The sequence below is a fragment of the Dryobates pubescens genome, chromosome 25 (genome assembly GCF_014839835.1).
Source record: "Dryobates pubescens isolate bDryPub1 chromosome 25, bDryPub1.pri, whole genome shotgun sequence".
Taxonomy (NCBI): Eukaryota; Metazoa; Chordata; class Aves; order Piciformes; family Picidae; genus Dryobates; species Dryobates pubescens.
Window position 1 is genome coordinate 9,013,140 of NC_071636.1, and position 21,068 is coordinate 9,034,207.

The 21,068-nt window shown below is 48.5% G+C and overlaps 1 protein-coding gene across 2 annotated transcripts; it reads right to left on the reverse strand.

Moving 5' to 3' along the window:
- Positions 1–424: 424 nt before the first annotated feature.
- On the reverse strand, positions 425–20,397 carry SCARB1 (scavenger receptor class B member 1). 2 transcript variants are annotated; one of them, XM_054173045.1, is made up of 12 exons: positions 20,203–20,397; positions 16,017–16,174; positions 14,426–14,567; positions 13,762–13,965; positions 13,384–13,479; positions 12,744–12,856; positions 10,999–11,165; positions 10,317–10,435; positions 8,613–8,686; positions 7,357–7,408; positions 6,747–6,893; positions 425–915 (listed from the first exon to the last, which is right to left on the reverse strand). In XM_054173045.1, exons 1-12 carry the CDS (start codon positions 20,338–20,340, stop codon positions 793–795), a joined length of 1,533 nt encoding a protein of 510 aa, XP_054029020.1. In that variant the 5' UTR covers positions 20,341–20,397; the 3' UTR covers positions 425–792. The 2 variants fall into 2 exon arrangements, with proteins under 2 accessions (XP_054029020.1, XP_054029019.1); XM_054173044.1 differs by lacking the exon at positions 425–915 and adding an exon at positions 3,307–4,418.
- Between the last annotated feature and the right edge of the window lie 671 nt (positions 20,398–21,068).

Consider the following 21,068-nt stretch of genomic DNA (forward strand, 5'->3'; position numbering starts at 1 on the left):
CCAGCACAAGGGTGCATGACCAGCAGCAGGGACAACTGTCAGTAGCTGAGTGACAAGCCAGCTGTACTAGTAACTTTTTTGGCAAGGCTCATCTCACACAGTCACCTAAGGCAAGGAGAGGCTAAAAGGGCTAATGCTGCACTGGAGCCCAAGGTCATGGCACAGAACTGGGTCCTACAGAACGGGGGCCATGAAAGTCACCACTGTGCTCTCCAGCAGATGCAAAAGCTGCAGCGACCCCATGTACCTTGGGAAGAGCCATCACTGAAGTGAGAGCACACAGAGCTGATCTGTGGTGTAGCCCAGTCACATCAAGAGGCAATAAAACCCCAAGTGGCTTCAGGCTAGCAAGCCCCACTGGTGTGAGATGAATGGTTGGCTTTTAAAAAGATCACTGAATCCCATCAGCACTACTTACACAAACCCCATTTATTTTAAGGTTCCTCTTAAAGTGCCTTTTATCCCCAGCAACAGGCAGGCTTATATTACAAAATAACTTCTCACATCAGCCAGGGATGGTCTTTATTCCTGCTGCCCCATGAGGAGACTGGGGCTGTGGCAGCAGTCAGCCCCGTGTGGACGAAGGTTCTTGAACACTGTGTTTGGGTGTCTGGAGGAGGTCTCTCCTTCCCTGGTGTGGGAGTGCCGGTGCAACTGTACTGTCCTGCGGCTTTGCCATGGCGTGCAGGGTCTCCACTGAGTTGCCCAGGATGGCTTCACCTTCCAGAGACCTCTCGGGCCTCACCCCCAGCACTGACGTGTCCTGGCAGGCAGTGTAGCAGGGCCGGTGGCTCAGGCTTCGGCACTGTCCTGGCTCAGCGTCTCAGCGTCGTGTAGGAGCGGGGTGGTCTCAGAGATGGGGCGTGCTTTGCTCTGTGGGGTGGGGTGGCATGGGCTCTTCTCGATGGTGGTTTCCTGAAGAGGAGAGGACAGTGGTTACAGCCACGCACTTGGCAGTGCCACCAGGCGCACCTACCGTGCACAGGTATCACCACATCCCCGCTTGGGGCACACACGCCCCAAACCTCTTGGACTTCCACGTGGCCAAGAACCTTTTCTTGAAGATTTTTGCATCTCTTCCCCTACCAAAATTTCCATTTCTTCCCATCTACAATTGAGACACCCCTGGAACGCTCAGCCTGAAGAGCAGTGTCACTAAGTGGAAGAGCTACAGAACAAAGTCAGCATGCTGCACAGCATCAGAGAAAATGCAGGGCAGATGGACAGTGACTTCTTGCAGACACGACAGCTTGAAGACCCCCAGATCCCAGCTGCAGTAGAGACATAGGCAGCACCCATCCCTAGTATAATGGAAGTGCAACCTCTAGGGAAGGTGCAGGATGGAAGCTGAAGGATGGAAGCTCGTGTCTTCTGAAGACTCCTGCTCCACCCAAAGGCTTACAACTATGAAGTATGTTCACTACCCTCAAAGTTGAAGAGGAGCCAAATATGCTTTCAAGCAAATCATGCGGGCCCCCCTCCTAACCCCAAGTCATACAAGACCCCCATGAGGAAGCAGTGAGTGACAGCAGTGGTTCACTCCCTGCTGCTGGGGACAGAGGCACCCATCTGCTCATCTGACTAGGTATCTACAGACATTTGCTGCTTGTTGAGGATCTGGATTTGGGGCATTGGGGAGGGACTGTCAGGTTTATCCAACCCTTTGACTATTACCCACTGCTTCTGTGCAGGCACCAAGCATAACACCCGGACCAAATGGAAAGTGACTACAGACCTCAGGTTGGGGGATATAGTCAGGGCAGAAAAATGATTGATATTCAAGAATCACCTCCTCTGTGCTTAAGAGTGGTCCATCTCAACAAGCATCCCAAGTCAGTTAAAAAACTAGCAGGGCTATGCAGATGAACAAGAAGTTCCAAGCCAAAGTCAAATGCAAAAAGGAAGCCTACAGAAGGTGGAAGTAAGGACAAGCAGCCTGGCAGGAATACAGGGGGACTCTCCCAGCATGCAGGGATGAAGTCAGGAAAGCCAAAGCTCAGCTGGAATGGAATCTGGCCAGGGATGTCAGAGACCATGAGAAAAGCTTCTATAAGTACACAGATACTTATAGAAGTAAGAAGACTTCTAAAAGCAGAAAAGAAAGACTAGGGAACATGTGAACTTGTTGCTGAATGAGGCAAATGAGCCCAGAGACCACAGGAAAGGCTGAAGGAAGGAAGACATACCCTTTGTGGAGAAAGAATGTAGTCAGAAAATATTTAATCAGCCTAGGCATATATAAATCCAGGGACGTTGATTAGATGCAGAGCTGAGGGAGGTGGCTTATACTCACAGTAAGGCCATTCCCCATAACCTTTTAACAATCCTGGCAACTGGGAGAGGTGCCCAAAGACTGGAGGAAAGCAAACTCCAGAAGTGAGGTGCCCAAAGACCGAAAGAAGTAAGTCCAAAAAGTGAGGTACCCAAAGACTGGAGGAAAGCAAGAAGTTCAAGAAGGAAGACCTGGGGAACTACAGACTAGTCAGCTTCCCTTCAATCTTTGGAAAAGTGATGGAATACCTAATCCAAGAAAGCACTCTCAGCCACATGAAGGACAAGAAAATCATCAGGGAGTCAATATGGCTTCACCAAGGGGAAATCTTGCATGACCAATCTGATAAACTTCTATGTTTAAGCGACTGACTCCATCATTTTAGTTGATTAGATGGTGTTGGATGATGGGTTGGACGTGATGATCTTGAAGGTCTCTTCCAACCTGGTTTATTTTATTCTATCATCATAGGGCAGAGCAGTGGATATTGAATGCCTGGACTTCAGTAAGGCTTACAACACTGTTTCCCATATGAACCTTGTGGAGAAGCTATGAAGTAGTGGCTTGATGAGCAGTGAGGTTGAACAGCCAGGCCCAGAGGCTCATGAGAAGTGGCAAGAAATCTAGATGGACACCAGTAACTATAGCGTACACCAGGGCTCAATACTGGGTCCAGTCCTGTTTAATATCTTTATTATTGATCTGCAAACTTGCTGATGGCACATAATTGGTGGAGTGAATGAAACACCTAAGTGTCACACTGTGTCCCGAAGGACCTCAACAGGGTAGAGAAATGGGCCAGCAGGTACCGCACGAGTCTTCCACCTAGAGAGGAACAATCCCATGTACCAGCACCTGGTGAGGGTCACCTAACCCTTAAGGAGTATGGCAGACAAGGACCAAGGTTCCTGGTGGACACAAACTTGAATATGAGCCAGCAGGACATCTGTGTAGCAAAGGCAGCTGTCTTCTAGGCTGTGTTAGGAGTGTTTCCAGCAGGCTGAAGGAGACGATACTTCCCCTTCTACTGATGAGGCTACACATGGAATACTGAGTCCATTTCCTGGCTTCCCAGGACAAGAGAGATGGAACTACTGGGAAGAGTCGAGCAAAGGGCCCCTAAAATGATTAAGGGAGTGGAGCATCTCTTTTATGAGCAAAGGCCAAGAGAGTTGGAACTGTTTAGCCCAGAGAAGAGACTGCTCTGGGGGGATCTTATCAATGTATACAAGTATCTGAAGGGAGGATGTAAATACAGAGCCAGGCTCTTCTCCGTGGCATCCATAGGACAGGACAAGAGCCAGTGGGCAGAGACAAGCTCTATCTGAACATTGGGAAATACACTTTTAAACCATGGAAACTGTAAAAAACTTGAACAAGTTGCCAAGTGAGGTTGGGGGTATCTCCATCCTTGGAGAGATTAAGAGACATCTGGACATGGTCCTGGGCAACCAGCTCTAGATGACCCTGCTTGCACAGGGTGGGTAGATTAGATGACCTCCACAGCTCCCTTCCAATTTCAATGATTCAGAGATTTTGTGATCCTGTAATACAAACCCAGATATTTCATACATCAGAAATTCCCTCCTGAAAGCCTTTCCCTCAAGTCTTGGTGCATCCAGGAGGAGAGTGACACCCACCAGTTGACTACCTCCATTATCCACAGAAGTTTATACTCATTCAAACACTTACCTCTCGCTTTCAAACACTTGGAGAAGGATCAATAGGCAAGGAAAGTGTTTCCTCACACCAATCCTACTTCTCACCCTGTTCCCTGCTGATATTATTAGGGCTGCACTTCAGGTACACCAGGAGAAACAATAAGAACACGTGCTTGCAGCATGGTTGAGTGTGAGTATTAAAACATCTAAGGCCATTAGCCAACATCATTATGTGAAAGCTTGCCAAGAGGGCGTGTCTGGAGGATATGGAGAGTAGATGTTTCCATTTGATTGGTTTAAAGCAAAGTTTAATCAAATCAGGATGAGAGAAAAGTGCATTACCTTGGCCGGGTACCCACCTACAGTCTGGCTTCCTGCAACACCGTCCCCTTAACCGGAGGCAGCTTTTTGGCAGAGGTGGCCTGGTTGGCCTTATTACTGTTTGAGTTCTTTTTATTGCTACTCCAAAATAAAGAGCATTTTTCCTAAAAGACAATCAGGCTAGTTTATGGTGCACTTGGACATAAATTCCATGAAGGTTCCAATTTTAGGAGATTTCAAATCACTGTTTAACTAGAATCTAGTTATTAATAAAGATTGAAAAATTTAGGTTAAACTAAGTCCTATTTAAGATTTTTGGTCAGTGTTAAGCCAGTTTTAAACTAGTCTGTTTGCCTTATAAATGTGTCAGCCCACAGGCTTTAGGCCCCATTAGCAGAGGACAGCTATGATGCTGCACCTGGGCTTGGTTTATGCCTAATTTGTTTAGAGCTGCAGGTCCAACAGATGCATTTCAAACTGGCTCCACTCTAACCTAGACTATGATTTTAACCTAGACTATGATTTAAGTGTTTCACAGGACATCATCTAGACTTGCTTTAGACCACACTGCTCCCTCCAGAAGCCAGAGGCACACAAGGTACTCCAGGGAGGAGCTGGGTTCAGGGAAGATCTTCACACTGGTAGACATGTGAAGGTGTGGACAATGCCCCTGCCCAGTGTCCCATCTGACAGCCTGTAACTTCAAGAGGGAGGACTGTTGGTGATTCAGCAATCATCACTAGATCAGCAACACTTTAATCAAATGAGGAACACACCTTGGCTGCAAATTGCTGTCTTCCAGTTTCTGCTCTTATCTATTCATCAGGCAGACTTACATGTGTTGTTGTACAACTTCCTTGGAGATATCTAGGGTCACTGATGCTGTTCAATTGCTTTCCAGGTAGTCAGGCACTTCTCGCAGTTGATTTCTAGTTGTAGCACTTCAGGGGGTATTTGGCTGAGCACCCAAATACAGGTGGCTTACAGCTGGGTTTGGGATATTTCACAAGCAGATCCTCAGTTCACTTGAGCCAATTTGAAATCCAGCTTTTCTTTCGCACCCTTTCTGTCATGGTTAAGGCTCTTTGATACCAGGAACTTAAGACCTGCACAAAGCAGGATGAGGAAATGCCAGCCCAGGGCTGTGTAAGTTCTTCTAACTAGCTTTCCCAGCAAATACTGACATTTTTCAGACGTGTACAGAAGTGAAACCTGCTGGCCAGTGCCCACTTGCATTTATGGAAGCCAAGAGCTTCAGGACACAAAGCCTGACTACCTCGGGGGTACAGTAAGGGTTTACTGCTGAGCCCTTGGCCCCAGCATCACTCCCACTCTTCGGGGAAGTGGATAGAGGAACAAGGGGATTTGGAATCATGTGTTTAAGTCAATTAAGCAGTTGTAGGCTTGGTTAAAATCCAATTACATGATACCCCTAGAACCCTGCTGCTATTTAAAGTGGGTTTGCTGTGGTGTTTCAGCACAGGCAGTCACAGCAGCTTCAGCAAAAGCAGTCCCTTGCACGTGCCCCCCCATTTGCCCACTCTCATCCCAAGCATTGCCTTTTCATCCCCACAAGAGGCCTCTTCACTTCTGCAGCTTTAGAGCCAGCTCAAGCTGTTTGACTACAGTGCAAAACTAACTAAGCTTCCTTTGATATAGGCTCGGGCAGGGAGCTAGGTCTTTACTTCAAGAGCTAAAGCTTTTAAAGAGCTTAGTGTTATCAGATGAATGTTTTACAGCCAGAACCACAGCTCTCCATCAAGTGTTTTAGCTGGTTTGTACTCTGTCCTTACAGCTCAGATGAGACTTGTATGCCAGCCAGGCACCCTCACTGCCTGCCCCATCACAGGCCAACTTCTGCCCAGCTGCCAGCAGGCTTCAAAGGTCTTTGCTTCTCAATAACCCCAGATCCACAAAGGACCTGAGGGTTTTACTTCCAGAGCTCTTTGGAGTAGTTTGCAGAAGAGACAAACGAGTTTCCAGGGAAAGACAGAATTCAGTATGTGTGCCCATGCCTCTTCTGCAAGAACACAGCAAATTCACTTCATTTGTGAACAAGCTGCATTTAAGAAGCTCAATCCCCTGGAGAAGGCTCTGTTCAGATTAGAAAACTGCTGGGGCCCCCCAGAGGTGCATAGGTCTGTGCAATGGCACAGCCCTGCTGCTTTCTGTGGAGGCTGGGTTGATGAACTAGGCTTGTTCTTGCATTAGCTGGATGAGGTGAGAAAATACCTCCTCTGACAGGAACTCACTTCCATCACTTGTGCATGGAGAAGGCCAGAAATGCTTTTATGTTCTCTATTTGCAGCCCAATTTCTGCATGGCTGAGGAGGTCCTCCTGCTGTGTGCTGGCACATGGCCCCATTTGGACATGGTTCAATGCATCAGCCAATGTTTCCTCAGGAGTGTTAGATTGTCAGCCCAATCTGCATCAACTGATTAAGTTTGATTTGACTAAGAGCACTTCCCATCAGGCATCTACAAGCTCTTACCTGACTCATTGCCATGAGTACAGCTGCTGAGATAATGAGTGGGACACTCAGCCCAAGGATGATATACTGCAGGTAGTCCAGCAAGGATGGGATCAGCACCAGGTTGGTGTAAAACTGCTTAAGAACTGAACCTTCGATGGATCCACTCTGTTCAAAAAAGCAAAGTGGTCACTGGCATTTCCCTCCCATCCAGAGCTGAGACACACCAGCTGCTTACTCAACTCCTCTCCCACAAAGATGATGGAATTTATGCAGGATTCAGTCAGGCTAAAAGCTTTTCCTGAATAGCTGCAGGCAGCTGGGCATGCACACAGCTGAAGATTGCATTCCCTGACCCACATTCACACAGGGATGCTGGCAGCTCTGTTCTGGGCCCTATTTAACCCCACATCTAGGACAGAGCCAGAGGTTTACTCAGTATAGTGCAGGGCTTGTGCAGCTCAGGGGGGATTAATGACAGAGCCAAGTGTTGGAAAGCCTTCTGTTGGTGCATAATTAGTCTGTCTGGCTTAAAGCTTTATCCAAAGTGGCATTTCCCCAGCACTGAGGAAGCAGCTCCCCCCTCCCATAGGAAAAGCTCTGCAGAATCAGGTCAAGGAAGGCAGCTCACCTCTGCAAACCACAGAAGTGGCAGGACCACTGGTTTAATCTTCCCTGTTTGACTGGATGGGGAGAAGGAGAAAAGAAAAAGAAATACACACTTAGATCTCTGGTTGATCAGGCTACAACTAGTGCCAGATCTCTTCCTAAAGGAACAGGCCTGACAGACTGACAGTGGCCAGGAACCAGTGTGTAAGGAGATAGCAACTCCTACTGCTTCAGTGAACTGCTCCTCCCCTTGAGGGACCCGGTCCAACTTGGATCTTTCATGCAAGAGCAAAGCTTATGCTCCCATTCCTGCTGAACTGCCTGACAACAGCAGCATGTGCTATCCCAAGTCTGGACTCCAGGGACATGAACTCAGTGAACTGGAATGTTAAACTCCATGCAGCTCCAAGACACCTCAGTCACCTGCTTGGGTACCAGAGGGTGTCAAAGCAGCAAGAGCATGCTCCCACCCCTGTGGGTATTTAACATGTGGCAGCACACAGCTTTGTTACTGTTTGCTTTCACAGAGCTGAAAGCCTCTTTCTGGACACAGGCTTAATCTGTCAGCCTGTAGGCGAAGGCTGGTTTTGGATAGCTTTGGAAGGCTATGGGGAAGATTTGCCTTTGTTCAAATTAGAGAAGGTTATGTTTAGTCTTTGACTCAGAAAAGAATGTAAGCATCATGTGACTGAGGAGAAGAAATTAAGCAGAATTTGGTTGGATGTGTTAAAATATTGTTCTGTTCTTTTAGCCTATTGTATGCCTTAATTACATGCATGCCAGTAGAAAATAAGCAATTAAGATGTGACACATGTGCCTTCTGACTGACTAACTTTGCTGTATCACATAATGAATGTCTTCACCTGCTTACATCTTGTCCTGGAAGCTGTGCTTGGGGTGAATTGAACATCTATACAATGACATCAGCCCTGTAGAGAGAATGTGTTCTGCTTCTCCATGTTGGATGCAACACCTTCTGAGCTGCTGCACGGGGCAGGTGAAGCTCTCCTGCACCTCACCAGGAGGAGCAGACTGCTCACTGGCCGGTGGGGTGAGAGGCAGGAACGCTGCAGAAGCCAAGCCAACAAGCAGGCACACGCTTAAGGTCACTGAACAGCTGACACTTCACCACAGGTGCCAGCTGGCTCCAGCCACCATGACAACTGCTGTTAAAGCCACTGCATCTCAGGGGAAAGTAAACTCTGCAGTCATCCCAGGATCAGCAGAACTCCCTGCTCAAAGAAGGGAGATAGAAGTCTCTAAAAAGTGACTACTTACATTATACCGGACACCTCCTTTATGTAGAGGTTCAGCTGGAGCTTGATGGAGCAATTCATGGGGATGCCTGTCATCTGCATGGGATGAGACCAACCAGTTCATCAGTAAAGCAAATGTTTGTCTGGAAAGCTTCGTAGAAGAGCAACCCTCTGCCTTCCATCACAGCTGATCTGGGTGCCACCTTCCAGAACAATGGATTGCCTCATCCAGAGATCCACTGTAGTCACCATGTAAGATGAGTGTGGCTGGGGTTTCCACCAAAGCACAAACATCAGGCAACCAGGCACTGTCCCCCAGGCTCTGGGATTGACTGCTCATAGAGGCACAGCACTGTCCCTATGGCAGTGGGGAGGCTGTCCCCTTCATCTGAATGCTCACGAACTGGTGAGACTGGTGCACACAGCAGCATCCAGAAGGAAGCAGCTCCCTTGGGGTGGTCTCAAGGCATAAAGCTAACCTGAAGACATGTGACTGCTGCAGAGGGCAGCACACATTCAGTGAGCAGACAGCAAAAGCCAGGAAGGCACTGTGTGAGCCAGGGCTTGCAGGTCTGAACAGAAGCAAGTTCTAACTACCAAGTAGTATATGCAACCTAAGTGACTCCCTAGGCAGGGTGTTCTAGTAGCACCTTTTCTGAAGCCACATAAGCCTCTTCTGTTGTTCATCCTACTAACAGCAGGATGGAAACACCAATGCAAAGACTGATGCAGACAAAGGACAAAACATTTCTTATAACTAGGAACCAATAGACATTGCTGTCCAGCAGCACTCCACACAAGGACACCACACTGCAGAGCTGGTCTTGTTGACACCCATTGAGGCACTGGCTTCTCATGACACTGCAGTTTTGTAACACATTAAAGACATAAAGTTTATATTGGATTCCCTCTGTTTGTACTCAGCAGGCTGCAGCTAGATAAGAATACAATTCACTGTACTGTTATCAGCAGATGTTTGATACTGTAATAAACTTAATTAGATTTTCATAACTGTGATAAGAAAAGCAGAGAGAACCCAATACCTACATAACAAGCACAGCTTACCTTACTGCACGAGGAAAATTGGTTTCTTGCTCAAGCAAGTATCACTGAAAGTTTGAAAGCTCTGACCACTACACAACACAGGCCGTGGGTAGAAGATCCCAAAGTCCCCTCCCCATCAACAGCTGGGACAATGATGGCTTAGGACACTCAACTTGTCACCTCTGGAGTGGTGACTTCACCCTTACACTCTAGCTATGTGAGAAGTATAACACAATAGCTAGTTAGATGGACAGACTGAGAGGTTAGAAGAAGACAACCCAAAAATGGTGGTGACAGCTTCAGTGTGGTCTTCAGACTTCCCCAGTCAGCTCTTGTGGCAGTAAGTGTTTGCAGCTGTGGGGTGTATCTGGGCTGCTGCTAGATACACCTCCTGGTGTTATAGACCTGAGTCAGTGGAAAGAATTGATTGTGCTTATCACAACAATTATGCTTATCATTAGTTCTGCAATTCTCTAGAAATCAGACTAATTAGTCAATTAGTGTATGGCTTTGACATTTTTATCTGCAGATGTCCTTGCCAGTCTTTGCACTATGGAACCTGCTCAAATCAATGCCACAAAAGCAGAAGGCAGTCACCACACAGCTGGTGACAAGTTCCCCCCACCACCTGAGCTGGACTCCCAGGGCAAGGCAAGACCAAGGCCCTGTCAGGTTCACTCACCGGGTGCACATCAAGGAAGAGCGCATGCTGCTCCTTGCTGGGGTGGAGGCCTCCAACAGCGCTCACCAGGGTTGGGTCAGCATTGTAGAAGTGAGGATGGGAAAGGAACATTGGTGCATCTGGATGAGAGGAAAACACCTTCAGCTCGTCGAAACACATCAGCAGACTTTGTTGAGGTTTCTAAGCCACTGCAGCATTCATTCTGAACAGGCTTTTACACTTATTCCCTCCCTGCAGTTATGTCATTGCTCTGGGAGGGGTAAGACCCAGTGCTGAAGCCATCCTCTGCCACCAAGCTCTACACAATGCCATGATAACCTGCTGTACCCAGGCACAGGTTAGGACACTGGGTCTGAATTTTCACTCCTGCACAATCTACACTCAATGTCCAAAGTTAACATTTAATTTGGCAGTTTTGTGGCCTGCCTCTTCCTACCCTTGCTCCTCAGTCCGTGGTACCTGATGCTCCCATCACATCCTTGGGCATTCCCACTATTGCTGGGTTATCTTCCCTCCTTGCTGAGATGCCTATGGGAGTCCCAGCCAGAATGCTGTGCATGCAGATGCTGCCAGCACCTCTTACCACTCCAGCAGAGCTGGCTGCCCAGTCAGCCAAGCTCTGATACATCCCCTCAGTTTTATAGTGGTACAGCTGGGAGAGCCTGGAGAGGAGATGACTTACTTAGCCTACAGGTACTGACGTTCTGGATGCCAGACTGCAAGCAGGGGCAGAAGCCTTCATTGGGTGGATAGTCTGTGCCGTTGGCAAAGAGAGTTTTTGGTGCCACGAAGCGATAGGTGGGCACACCCTTGAAATTTCCAGACTGCTCATACACCAGTGTCAGGGATCTGGAACAGAGTTTCAGTGGAGAAGGATCAGGATTAGCAAACAGGTTCCCAGAACAGAATTGGGCTCTTATCTTCCCTGGATAAGATGAAGCTGCAATGTAACTTAGACTTTGAGATCCAGATAAACACTCAGAGCAGTGCTTCAGATGGAGAATGAGTATTTAAGCCACTTGCTTTCCATGTTTTAAGCACAAATAAAGGATTGGTCAGAACTAGTTATGGAGAGAAACCACAGGCTTACAAGTCTGTTTGCAGTATCCAGATGAGATTTGTTTAAAGGCATGTAGTAATCCCCAGGGCTGCTCTCCAAGAGATAATACCCTCTTTGTGCAAGCCTGTGCTCCAAGGTGCTGTCACTGAGGATGGATACTGAATACAAGCCTTTTGCAGCACAGCTCCAGCATGTGGGCTGACAGGGGGATGGAAAATTTTGCCATGTTAGGCAGCAAGACATTTCCCTTAATATAATAGGCTAGTGATATTGTGCTGCTTTATAGCTACCAGTTGGCCAGGACATATGCAAGTTTCCAGGAGAAAGGTTCGCTCCTTTCACACTCCAATGGGACTCTCAATGCGGCACACAGCCTGGGCAGGCCAAGGGGATGCTTATTCCCACAGCTTCCTTCTGACACCAGGACCAAAGGAGGGGGATTCAGGGTATATTCAGCATGTAGGTGCACATCTCTTGGCTGTGTTCACCTTCCAGCACAGAGGCCCCTGCACCACAAGAAACTATGCTTGGTTTCCTCCACTTTGCTTTATGCCTTGCCTGGAAACATAGTCTGTTCCCTAGAAGATTTCTGTGTGTATTTAAACTTTGAATATTGGTAAACTTGCAAGTCCTTGGCTCTGGGTCGTTTTTGTATTTGCTGATGTCCCTTGTGTAGAGGAATTCCTGCACTAATACTTGGCTCAGCTGACGAGGTCATTGTTCTTAATTCAACACAAACACTTGCTTGTTTTGCACCACTATCTACAAAGCCTGAATTAACATTATCTTCCCCAAGCTGGGGGCCTCCCTCCTGGCCTCAGGGAGTTTTCCCACAAGCAGACTCTGCAGGGTACTTTAACCTCTGTACGATCAGCTCAGGTCAGGGTATCTCACACAGGACAGGCAGGCGCAGCAGTGAACAAACTCAGCAGCCAAACAAAACAAAACAAAACAAAAGCAGCAGCCTGGAAATAGTGGCATAATACCTCCCCTACAACACTTCTGCAAGCATTTAGTCAGCTGAAATAGTTCCACAGCTATAGCTCCATTTCCTTCTGCCAACTCTTACTTCTCCCTTTTGCTTCCTGCATTTTATCTAGACTGGTGGTTTTCTACTGATTCAACAGGGGCAAGTTAGACCTACCCTGTGATCTGGAAGGTATTTATGAATGCCACAAGATGCTGCTTATTAGACAACTGCACTGCTTGCAAAGTTCAGACATTGCAACACTGAGTTGCAGATGAACTTCAGCTGCAGAAATGAGTCACAAGTCCTCTGTGTCACTGCACAGGTACTCTGTGTGCATAGGATGACCACTGCACCTCCTGCCACCTGCATGAGGACAAGCTGGAAGCTGTGGCCTCACCTGCAGGCATCAGGGCTGTAGAACTCCAGGGACGTTGGGGACATGAAGGGTGGCCACATCTCCCCTGAGGTGCCGTTGATCATGTTGCACTCCTCGCTCCGCCAGTAGTTGACCTGCGTGACAGATGGAGACAAAAGAGCTCAGAAGGAGGAGCTTGCTACAGAGTTGGCTTCCATCCCTGCATGGGACATACACCACTCTATGCTGTTTCCATTGCAGCTTGAGATAGCAGCACTGAAGAGCTTTCAAGATCTCTCCCATTCAGATCTCTGCCTAATTCATGGAAAAATTAGGACAAGCTCCTCCTGTGCAGAGTGGTCCTGCTGTGGTTGATCTGCAGATTCAGCTGATTTTAGCTAGGAGTGGAATTCCTCAAGGGAAGAATAAGCATCCCTTTAACAAAGGCATTTAAAATAATGCCCTAAACACAGGCCACAGGAGTTGAGAACTTCAACCAGCTCCAACAAGACTTCAAAGGAGTCCAAGCCTACAATATGCTGAGCTTAATTCTCATAAAACTGCCTTCTGGCAATTTGCTGCAACAAAAATTGCAGCAGTTGAAGCCCTGTGGAAACTTATTTTCAAACCTACAACCCAGAGACACAAAAGCACTATCACAGGTTTGCTGCTCAAGATTTACCTTCTTTAGCCCATTCCATGTATCCACCATGTGAACTATACTGATGTCCTTCATGCCTGTGTTCACCGTGAACAGTCCTGAATCAGAGTTGTTAACCTGCAGAGAAGAAACTGATTTTTAATCCATTATAGACAGCAAGACTGCAACATGTTCAGGACTTTGCATGTTTTGTCAGCTCTAGGAGTGCTTCACACACAAAGCTACTGAACTTTAACCTATTGTAGTTGCTGGTGACCACTTCTAACACATTTTTCTGCCTAAAGACAGGAATAAGTTGGCTGTGTAAGGCCACCACCATCCACACATGGCTGCTCCAAACAGTTTGTGAGGAGGATAGCCCAAGCACTCACACCCAAGACCAAGCAACAGTTTACTTACCTCTACAAACAAGCCAAATTTGCCCTTGAAAGGGATCAGGCCAGGAACAAACATATTTAATGTGTCTATGAGTGGGTCTTCATATCCCCACATGATCTCCCCCACTGTCCGGTTCATGAACGCCTCCTGTTTCAGGCCAGCCAGGGCTCCACTCACTAAAATCTTCACAAAGTTTGGCAGCTTTTCCATCATCACAGCTGCTCCCTAGGAAAGAAATCTCAGATGAGAGCCTAACCTTTAGTAAAGAAGCAACAACGCATCTTCAGTGCTCAGCAAGGTCTCTGTGCTGCACCACTCTACAGGCCCTGGAAAAAATCCTTTGGACAAACGGAGGTTCAACATTTACCCCCAGTTTGGGAAGAAATCAGTTGAGGGCTCAAGGGCTACAATTCCTCAAAGGATGCTTAGACAAGGCTGTAGACTCAAGCCTGGCCACTTTGAGAGCCCCTCTGCAGGCTCTGATTTTGGAAGGGTAACAGCTCAACACAACAACCAACACCTAGAAATCAAAACACTGCAGAAAAGAGAAAGCTTAACCCAACTCACAGCTTGGTTAGCCTTAAGTTCTACAAGAAAGCAAGCTTTAAGTCAGCACTTGGCATCATCACCCTCCCCCCACAAGGTCAGAGCTCCAGTGATGCCCATCCATGGAGCATGTTCTTACCATCATCAAAATGTTTGGCACTATGATGTAGTCATCTTCAGTGCCATTGGACAAGTCCGGCTGGAAGAAGAGATGGCGGTACTCCCTGAAGGAAACGGTGTCATTGTCATGGAACGTGATATTGTTTTTAATCCTGAACTCTCTGCAAAGAGATGGGAGAGATCATGGGAACCCTTCCCCAGTGCAGTGCTCCTGCTGTGCCTGGGTGTGCTTCTGAAGAGCAGTGGACAAAGACCAAACTCCAGCAAGAAGCCATGGGACAGCAGGGGATGCAGCATCCTGGGAAACGGGTGGCACCAACCTCACACCCCAACCAGGGTTAGGGTCCAGCAGGAGACGATGGCAGCCTGGCAGTGAGGTACCCTGACAGATGGGATTCTGCAGCAATCAGCAGACACCATCTCTTCCCAGCTGACAAGAAGGGGCTATGATGCTCCACAGTAGCACAAGGTTGTCCCCAACATCATGAGCCTGTTACAGCTCCTGAAGGAGCTGCAGCTCAACCCACCAGCAAAAACAAAGTCCTTTATTGTGGAGCCTCTGTTTTATGGCCCACATTAGGGAAGGGCACTAATCTTGCTCAGCAGGAACACAAGGACACTAATAAGCTTTGCCCCTTTGTTTATTCTTATTTACTGTAAGTGAAGCCTTTTCCCCAAGCCAAGTGACTGATGTGATCACAACATACAGAATCCACACGGCCTTATGGTGTGACCTGACAAGCCCAGAGCAAACAAGGGCATATACATACTGCCAGATTTCTCCCCAGTACTTCTCAAACAGCTTTGGATTAAACCAGTAATCTCCCCACATGAGCTTGCTTAGGCTGCTGACCCAACTCTGCCTACATGTGTAGGCACCAATGTGCTGAATATTGCTATTTATGGGTGGGTTCACACACCCTACTCAACACCAACCATCATGTTTCACAGAATCATAGAATGGTTTGAGTTGGAAGGCACTGGCTTGGGTTGGGTTCCAGCTCCCCTCCAATGGGCAGAGAAACCTTCCACTAGACCAGATTGCTGCGGTCCAGGGAAGCACCTGGGGCTTCAATCATCATCCTCAGTCATGGCAGATAGAACCAGCCCTGCTGTAGGTGGACGTGACCAAATTTCAGTGCTTCATGACCACAGCATTCATGTTAGGCAGATTCTAGGTTTCATGTTGAGTAAGAGGTGTTAGGCCAATTCACAAAGATTGATACTGAGGTAACTCCAACACTGGAGCTGGACTCTTAAATGCACAATGAAGATTAAACACCTCTGCTCTAAAGGTGAGAGTTGCCCACCACCACACCAACACCCTCTATGTTTGGACAGTATCAGCCCAGGTCTGCCCAATAAGTCCCAGCACAGGGCTAAGCTCTACAACTCAGTAAAGCACAGACCAGCCTTACTATTCCAGCAGCCACAAGTCCTATTTGTGGCTTTAGTAAGATGTGAGCCATTAGAGCACTTCTGGGTCACTTTAAAATCCTGTATCACTAGACTCATACCAAGTATGGTAGTGCCAAAGGACTCAGCCAGAAGCCTGGCAGGCAGAGCAGTGGCCAGGCTCATGCCTAGCTGGACCACAAGTGGTACCTAACCTGTAAACGTAGGGTCCACGCTGGCTCAGCATCGGCTTCTCTCCCTGGAGGACCTGTTTGGGGTTCAGCACTTCAAAGAAGTACACTGACATGTAGAAAGGAACAGGAATGTCTTTCCACATGCTGAAGGAGATGCTCTTGGGGTCAATCCTCACATTCTGCAAGAAAGAGTAAAGAGACACAAGTCTTGGGCTCAGTGGCTGCAGCTGAGCACATCCACCCTCAGCTCCATTTCAGACCCAGCCAAAACAGCAGTTCCAACAAGAGGTCTCCAGAGGAAGCAGCATGTTACGCAGGCTGAAACCAAGCCAGTTCTAAACCAGCAACTCTTATGTATGCAGGAGCATCAAGTTCATGCCACAGGATGTCTGCAGGCTTATTCATTAAGGCTCAGCTTTCCAGATCCTACCCACAGGATTTCAGAGCTCGTTTGATGTGCTGCAGCCTCACTCTGTACTAAAGAAACCAATACTCAATTATTCACACCCCTCTGTGTTTGACTTGCCTGGAAGAAACTACCCTGTCCCCAAGGTCTCCACTTGCCTGCTGCGTTTGGGAGCTCCACACAGCCAGAAGCAGGCAAGGGCTGGAGAGGTGGCACTGCCATCCACACAACTGTTTGGGTACTAGCAGGGAGAACTTACTAGATTCCCAAAATGCAGAGAGAACTGGAAGGGTGACCCAGGTGTGTCCAGGCAGTATTGTGCAGGACAGCTTTGCTTCCCCTCAGCTGCCATCCTGCAGAGACTAACAGCTGGTCCAAAGGCAGATCAGAGGCAATGCACAGCCACAGTTTCCACAGGGCTGGCCTGTTCAATGGGAAGAGCCCTCCGGAGCCCGAGCAGAGCTTAAACCCCCATCAGCTTCCCAGACCAGGAGCTGGCATCTGGGATATGTCTCCACTCCTGCCCTGCCTCCTGGGCACTGTCTTAAGGAGGATAACAGCCTGTTCCTTTCTTAAAGCATTCTGGGAATCATTTATCCTTGGCAAGCACAAACCCTTGCCATGGTTAAGTACACCAGCCAGCTTAAAGAAGTGCTTTTGATCCACTCATTAGTGAAGGTGTGTGGGCATTAGCATGCAGCTCAGCAGCCCCACAAGCACCTCAATCTGAATGTGCACATACTAGCTGCCATGGTGGGCTGAGAAGGAAAGCTGCTGGAGGCTTCCTCACAATGCCCCATCATTCCCTAGCCATTGCATGGCCAGGCCATGCCACTTGTGAGCAGCAGAGCTTTGCAAGGCCCTCACTCAAACCTAGGTCCTCAAAGCCCAACCCCCAAGCAGACATCTCCACAATCCAGGGTAACCCACCTGGCAACCTTTCCCATCTCCACATCAATGCCCAAATGCTGCTGCCTGAGAGCCTACATCCAGCCATCCCCAAGGATTATACAGCAAAGCAACAGAAATAGGACAAGTTTTTACGTAGCCTGCTTTAGAATCCTTACTCCTGCGTGCCTAGCAGAGCATGAACAGCAACATCTGCCTTTCTTTACTTGCTTGTTCTGTCTTGCACTCCCTGTATCTCTCGTTGCATATGCACTTATTTATATAACATGCTCCCACTCAGAATCCCAGATCCCAGCTGCATCCCTGCTACCTTTCTCAGCCATCTTCATCTGGGCACAGCAGCTCTACATACTCCACAGATGTTGCCAAGTAAGATCTGCTTAACAGGGTAGCCTTTGAATTAAGCTACTTGTTGGTCTTATGTTTGATGTAACAATAGAATACTCACTTAGGTGTCACTGAGATGTTTGATCCCCCCTGACCAGGATGCTCTTTGTTCCCAAAGAGCTGAAAGAAACCGGCTACTGCTTATCACCTTCAGACAGGAGCAGAGGAGCAGCAGCTCCATCAATGATGTCCAAATCCTGCTTCTCCAGGAGGGAGGCTTCAGCCACCCTGTCCAGTAAAAGTGAGAGTTGAGGTTTCCTCTTCAGATTGAGAGGAGCAGTCATGCTGTGCGCAAGGGCAACCTCAGCCTCAGACCTCATAAAGCAGCAAAGACAGTGCTGGCTTCTCCTCTCTTTCAGGCAGGACGGTACAAGTTACAAGGTGGAGAAGAAATGTTGAGTGACAGGCAGGTAAGTTGACACAGTCTCACTGCGTTAAAGTTCCTGTCTTAAGAGGTCCATGGCACTCAACAAAAGCAGTGCTCCCAGGTTTTGCAGGGCAAATGCCATGGGCAGCCCAGCTGCCAGAACAGCTACCAGTGCAAATTCAGTTTCTGCAAAAGAAGCAGGAGATGGGCTACAAGTTCTCCATCTCTTTTCTGCATTCCTCTGCACACTTTACTCAAAGTTATTCCCCCAAACTACATTTTTTATTTATGTATTTTTTGCAACTAAGTGCTTTTCTGTGAGGGCATACAATCTTGATCCTCCATGCAGATCTTGGGAAGCCAGGACTAGCATGTCCAGCTATTCCTGTTACCCACCAGTCTGAAGACTAACCCAGGAGTTTCACTAAGGTCCTGGATATTTCCCACCACCCTAGATATAATCACATTTCCATTTCACATTAAGCCTCATAAGTGCTTAAGACCATTTTGGTTCATGTTGAACATGCAGAGATGAAGGGAGGAAAAACGACAGTTGGTCTTTTCCTCATCTTCTGTCCTCATTGAAAGTTACTAGGATTTAGCTAATCAAGTAGGAAGGATCAGGATTAGCTAAAAAGAGGGCAGAACATTTTTTGCACCAAAAAGGCCATTGCTGTAGGGGCCATTCAACCTTTTCTTTGCAGGAACCAGCTTCTGATGTCCATGAAACTGGACAAACATGGATTATTTTTTTTACTGCTTATGCCACAGGACTGTCTGGCTTTGCAGAGTCAGCAGCACTTTCAGAAGATACACTCAAGTACAAGCTCATATTCAGCAGGGGCTTTGCAGCACATGTAACCACAGCCATCTAGATATTGGCTATGGCCTATTTATTCAACTCTTTCATCAGAAGCATGCTTCCAGATGCTAACCTAGGTAGGTACAAGCTTGGAGAGATGCCCAGGCAGGGGGCACATCTCCTTTGGGCAGGGTGGAAAAAGGTTTGGCTAAATGTGGGAATGAGCCAACTGGTTAATTACAGCAGGGTAAGTGGTGCCCTGACAGCGAGGACAGGAGCGCTGGTTCCCAAGACTGCACAGCAGTTACTGAGCAGACCAACAACTTCATCCACAGCTTAACAACTTAAGCCTCAGGACCTCACTTGTTGGTAAAACAGGTTTTCAAGAGGCAACTCTAAGTTTTTGTTCTACAAGAGGATGACTTGGAGGTTGCCCCCCATGCACAAGGCTCCTTCAGAACACTCCAGCACTTCATCTGTCCCATTTCAAGTTTGGAAAAGGTCTCACTAGTATGCATCTGAGCCTGGTAGGCTGCATAACTATATGAAATGAACAACTAGCACTGCAGATAAAGGCAGGATGGACAGGAGAATGAGCTGGTGCTCTAGAAATGCTCAAACCTGCCTGGCAACTCAGTCCAGCACAACCAGCACCATGCCCCCCCAGCCAACTGTGGCTATGCAAAAACCTCTTTCTAAACAGGGATGGGAGCCCATTTGGCCCAGGCATGTTCACAGGGATGGGAGGCCCGGATTTACCCATTCCAGTACTGTGAAGCTGCTCAGAGCTGCAGAGACCACAGTGAAGCAGAAACCCTCGGGTGCTGATCTGCCTCACACTGTGCTGGAGCACGCTGTGCAAGAGAACGTGCCCACGCACTAGTCCTGGTTCCAGCACACCCTGCTCCGCACCACCACCACGCTGCACCAGTCCTATAGCAAGCCCCCAGTCAAACATCAGCTACAGCACACCTCACTCCTCACCACCATCACCCAGCACCCTGCACCAGCTCCATACCCAGCCCCCTGCCATGCACCAGCTCCAGCACACCCCACTCTGCGCCACCATCACCCCGGCACCTTGCACCAGCCCCACAGCAAACCCCTAGCCAAACATCAGCTCCAGCACACCCCACTCTGCGCCACCATCACCCCGGCACCTTGCACCAGCCCCACAGCAAACCCCTAGCCAAACATCAGCTCCAGCACACCCCACTCTGCGACACCATCACCCCAGCACACTGCAGCAGCCTCCTGCCGTGCACCGGCTCCAGCTTCCCCATGCACTAAACCCGCACCCCTCCCGCTTCCCCAGAAGCCCCTCGGCCCCGCTGACCTTCACCACCTGATCCCTCACGATGATGGGCACCACCAGCAGCAGGGAGACCCCCAGGAGGGCGCAGACCGCCCCGGCCAGCCCCAGCCCCGCCGCCAACCTGCGCCGGGTCGCGACCATGGCAGGGCACAGCAGCATAGAGCCGACCCCCAGCAGCCGCCGCTGCCGCTTTATGGCCCCGCCGTGCGGCCCGGCCCGGCCCGGCGGAGGGGGCGGGAGAGAGGCGGGCCGGGACCGGACACTGCCGCGTCAGGCCCCGCCCCGCCCGTGGCACACCCGGCCGGGAGCGGCGGGAGGGGCGAGAGCCTGGAGGCAGCAGGGCCCTGCACGTGGTGTAACCGTGACAGCGTGAGCGGGTTTACGGCGGAACAAGAGATGAAACATGAACGGATAAAAACATGTAAATAATAATAATAATAAAATATAAAGTATATCAATGTGTGTATGTTTATATATAACGTTCAGAGAACCCCAGAGTACCAGGCTGGAAGGGACTTCAGGCATCATCTAGTCCAACTAGCTATTGGTGTATCCCTAGGGATGCTATATACTTGCTTTCCCCTGCTATTTCATGATTCACAGATGAATCATTCAAAGATTCGTAGATCTTTCATTCATGATTCATAGATAAATCCCATGAGATTTCACTCCACTGTACTTGAAAAATACTACTTTTGCTCTGTTCATACAAGACAAAACAAGTATCTGTCTTCATGATTTTTGTCCGGTGTCCTTCCTCTCATTGAGAAATAAGCAGTTTTCATGTTATAATGGCTCTGCTGTAAAAATATTATTTTTGCTAGTGTTTCCAGAGTCACACTGTCTAGACATGTAAGGGAGAAACCACAAAGAATATAGCTGAAATG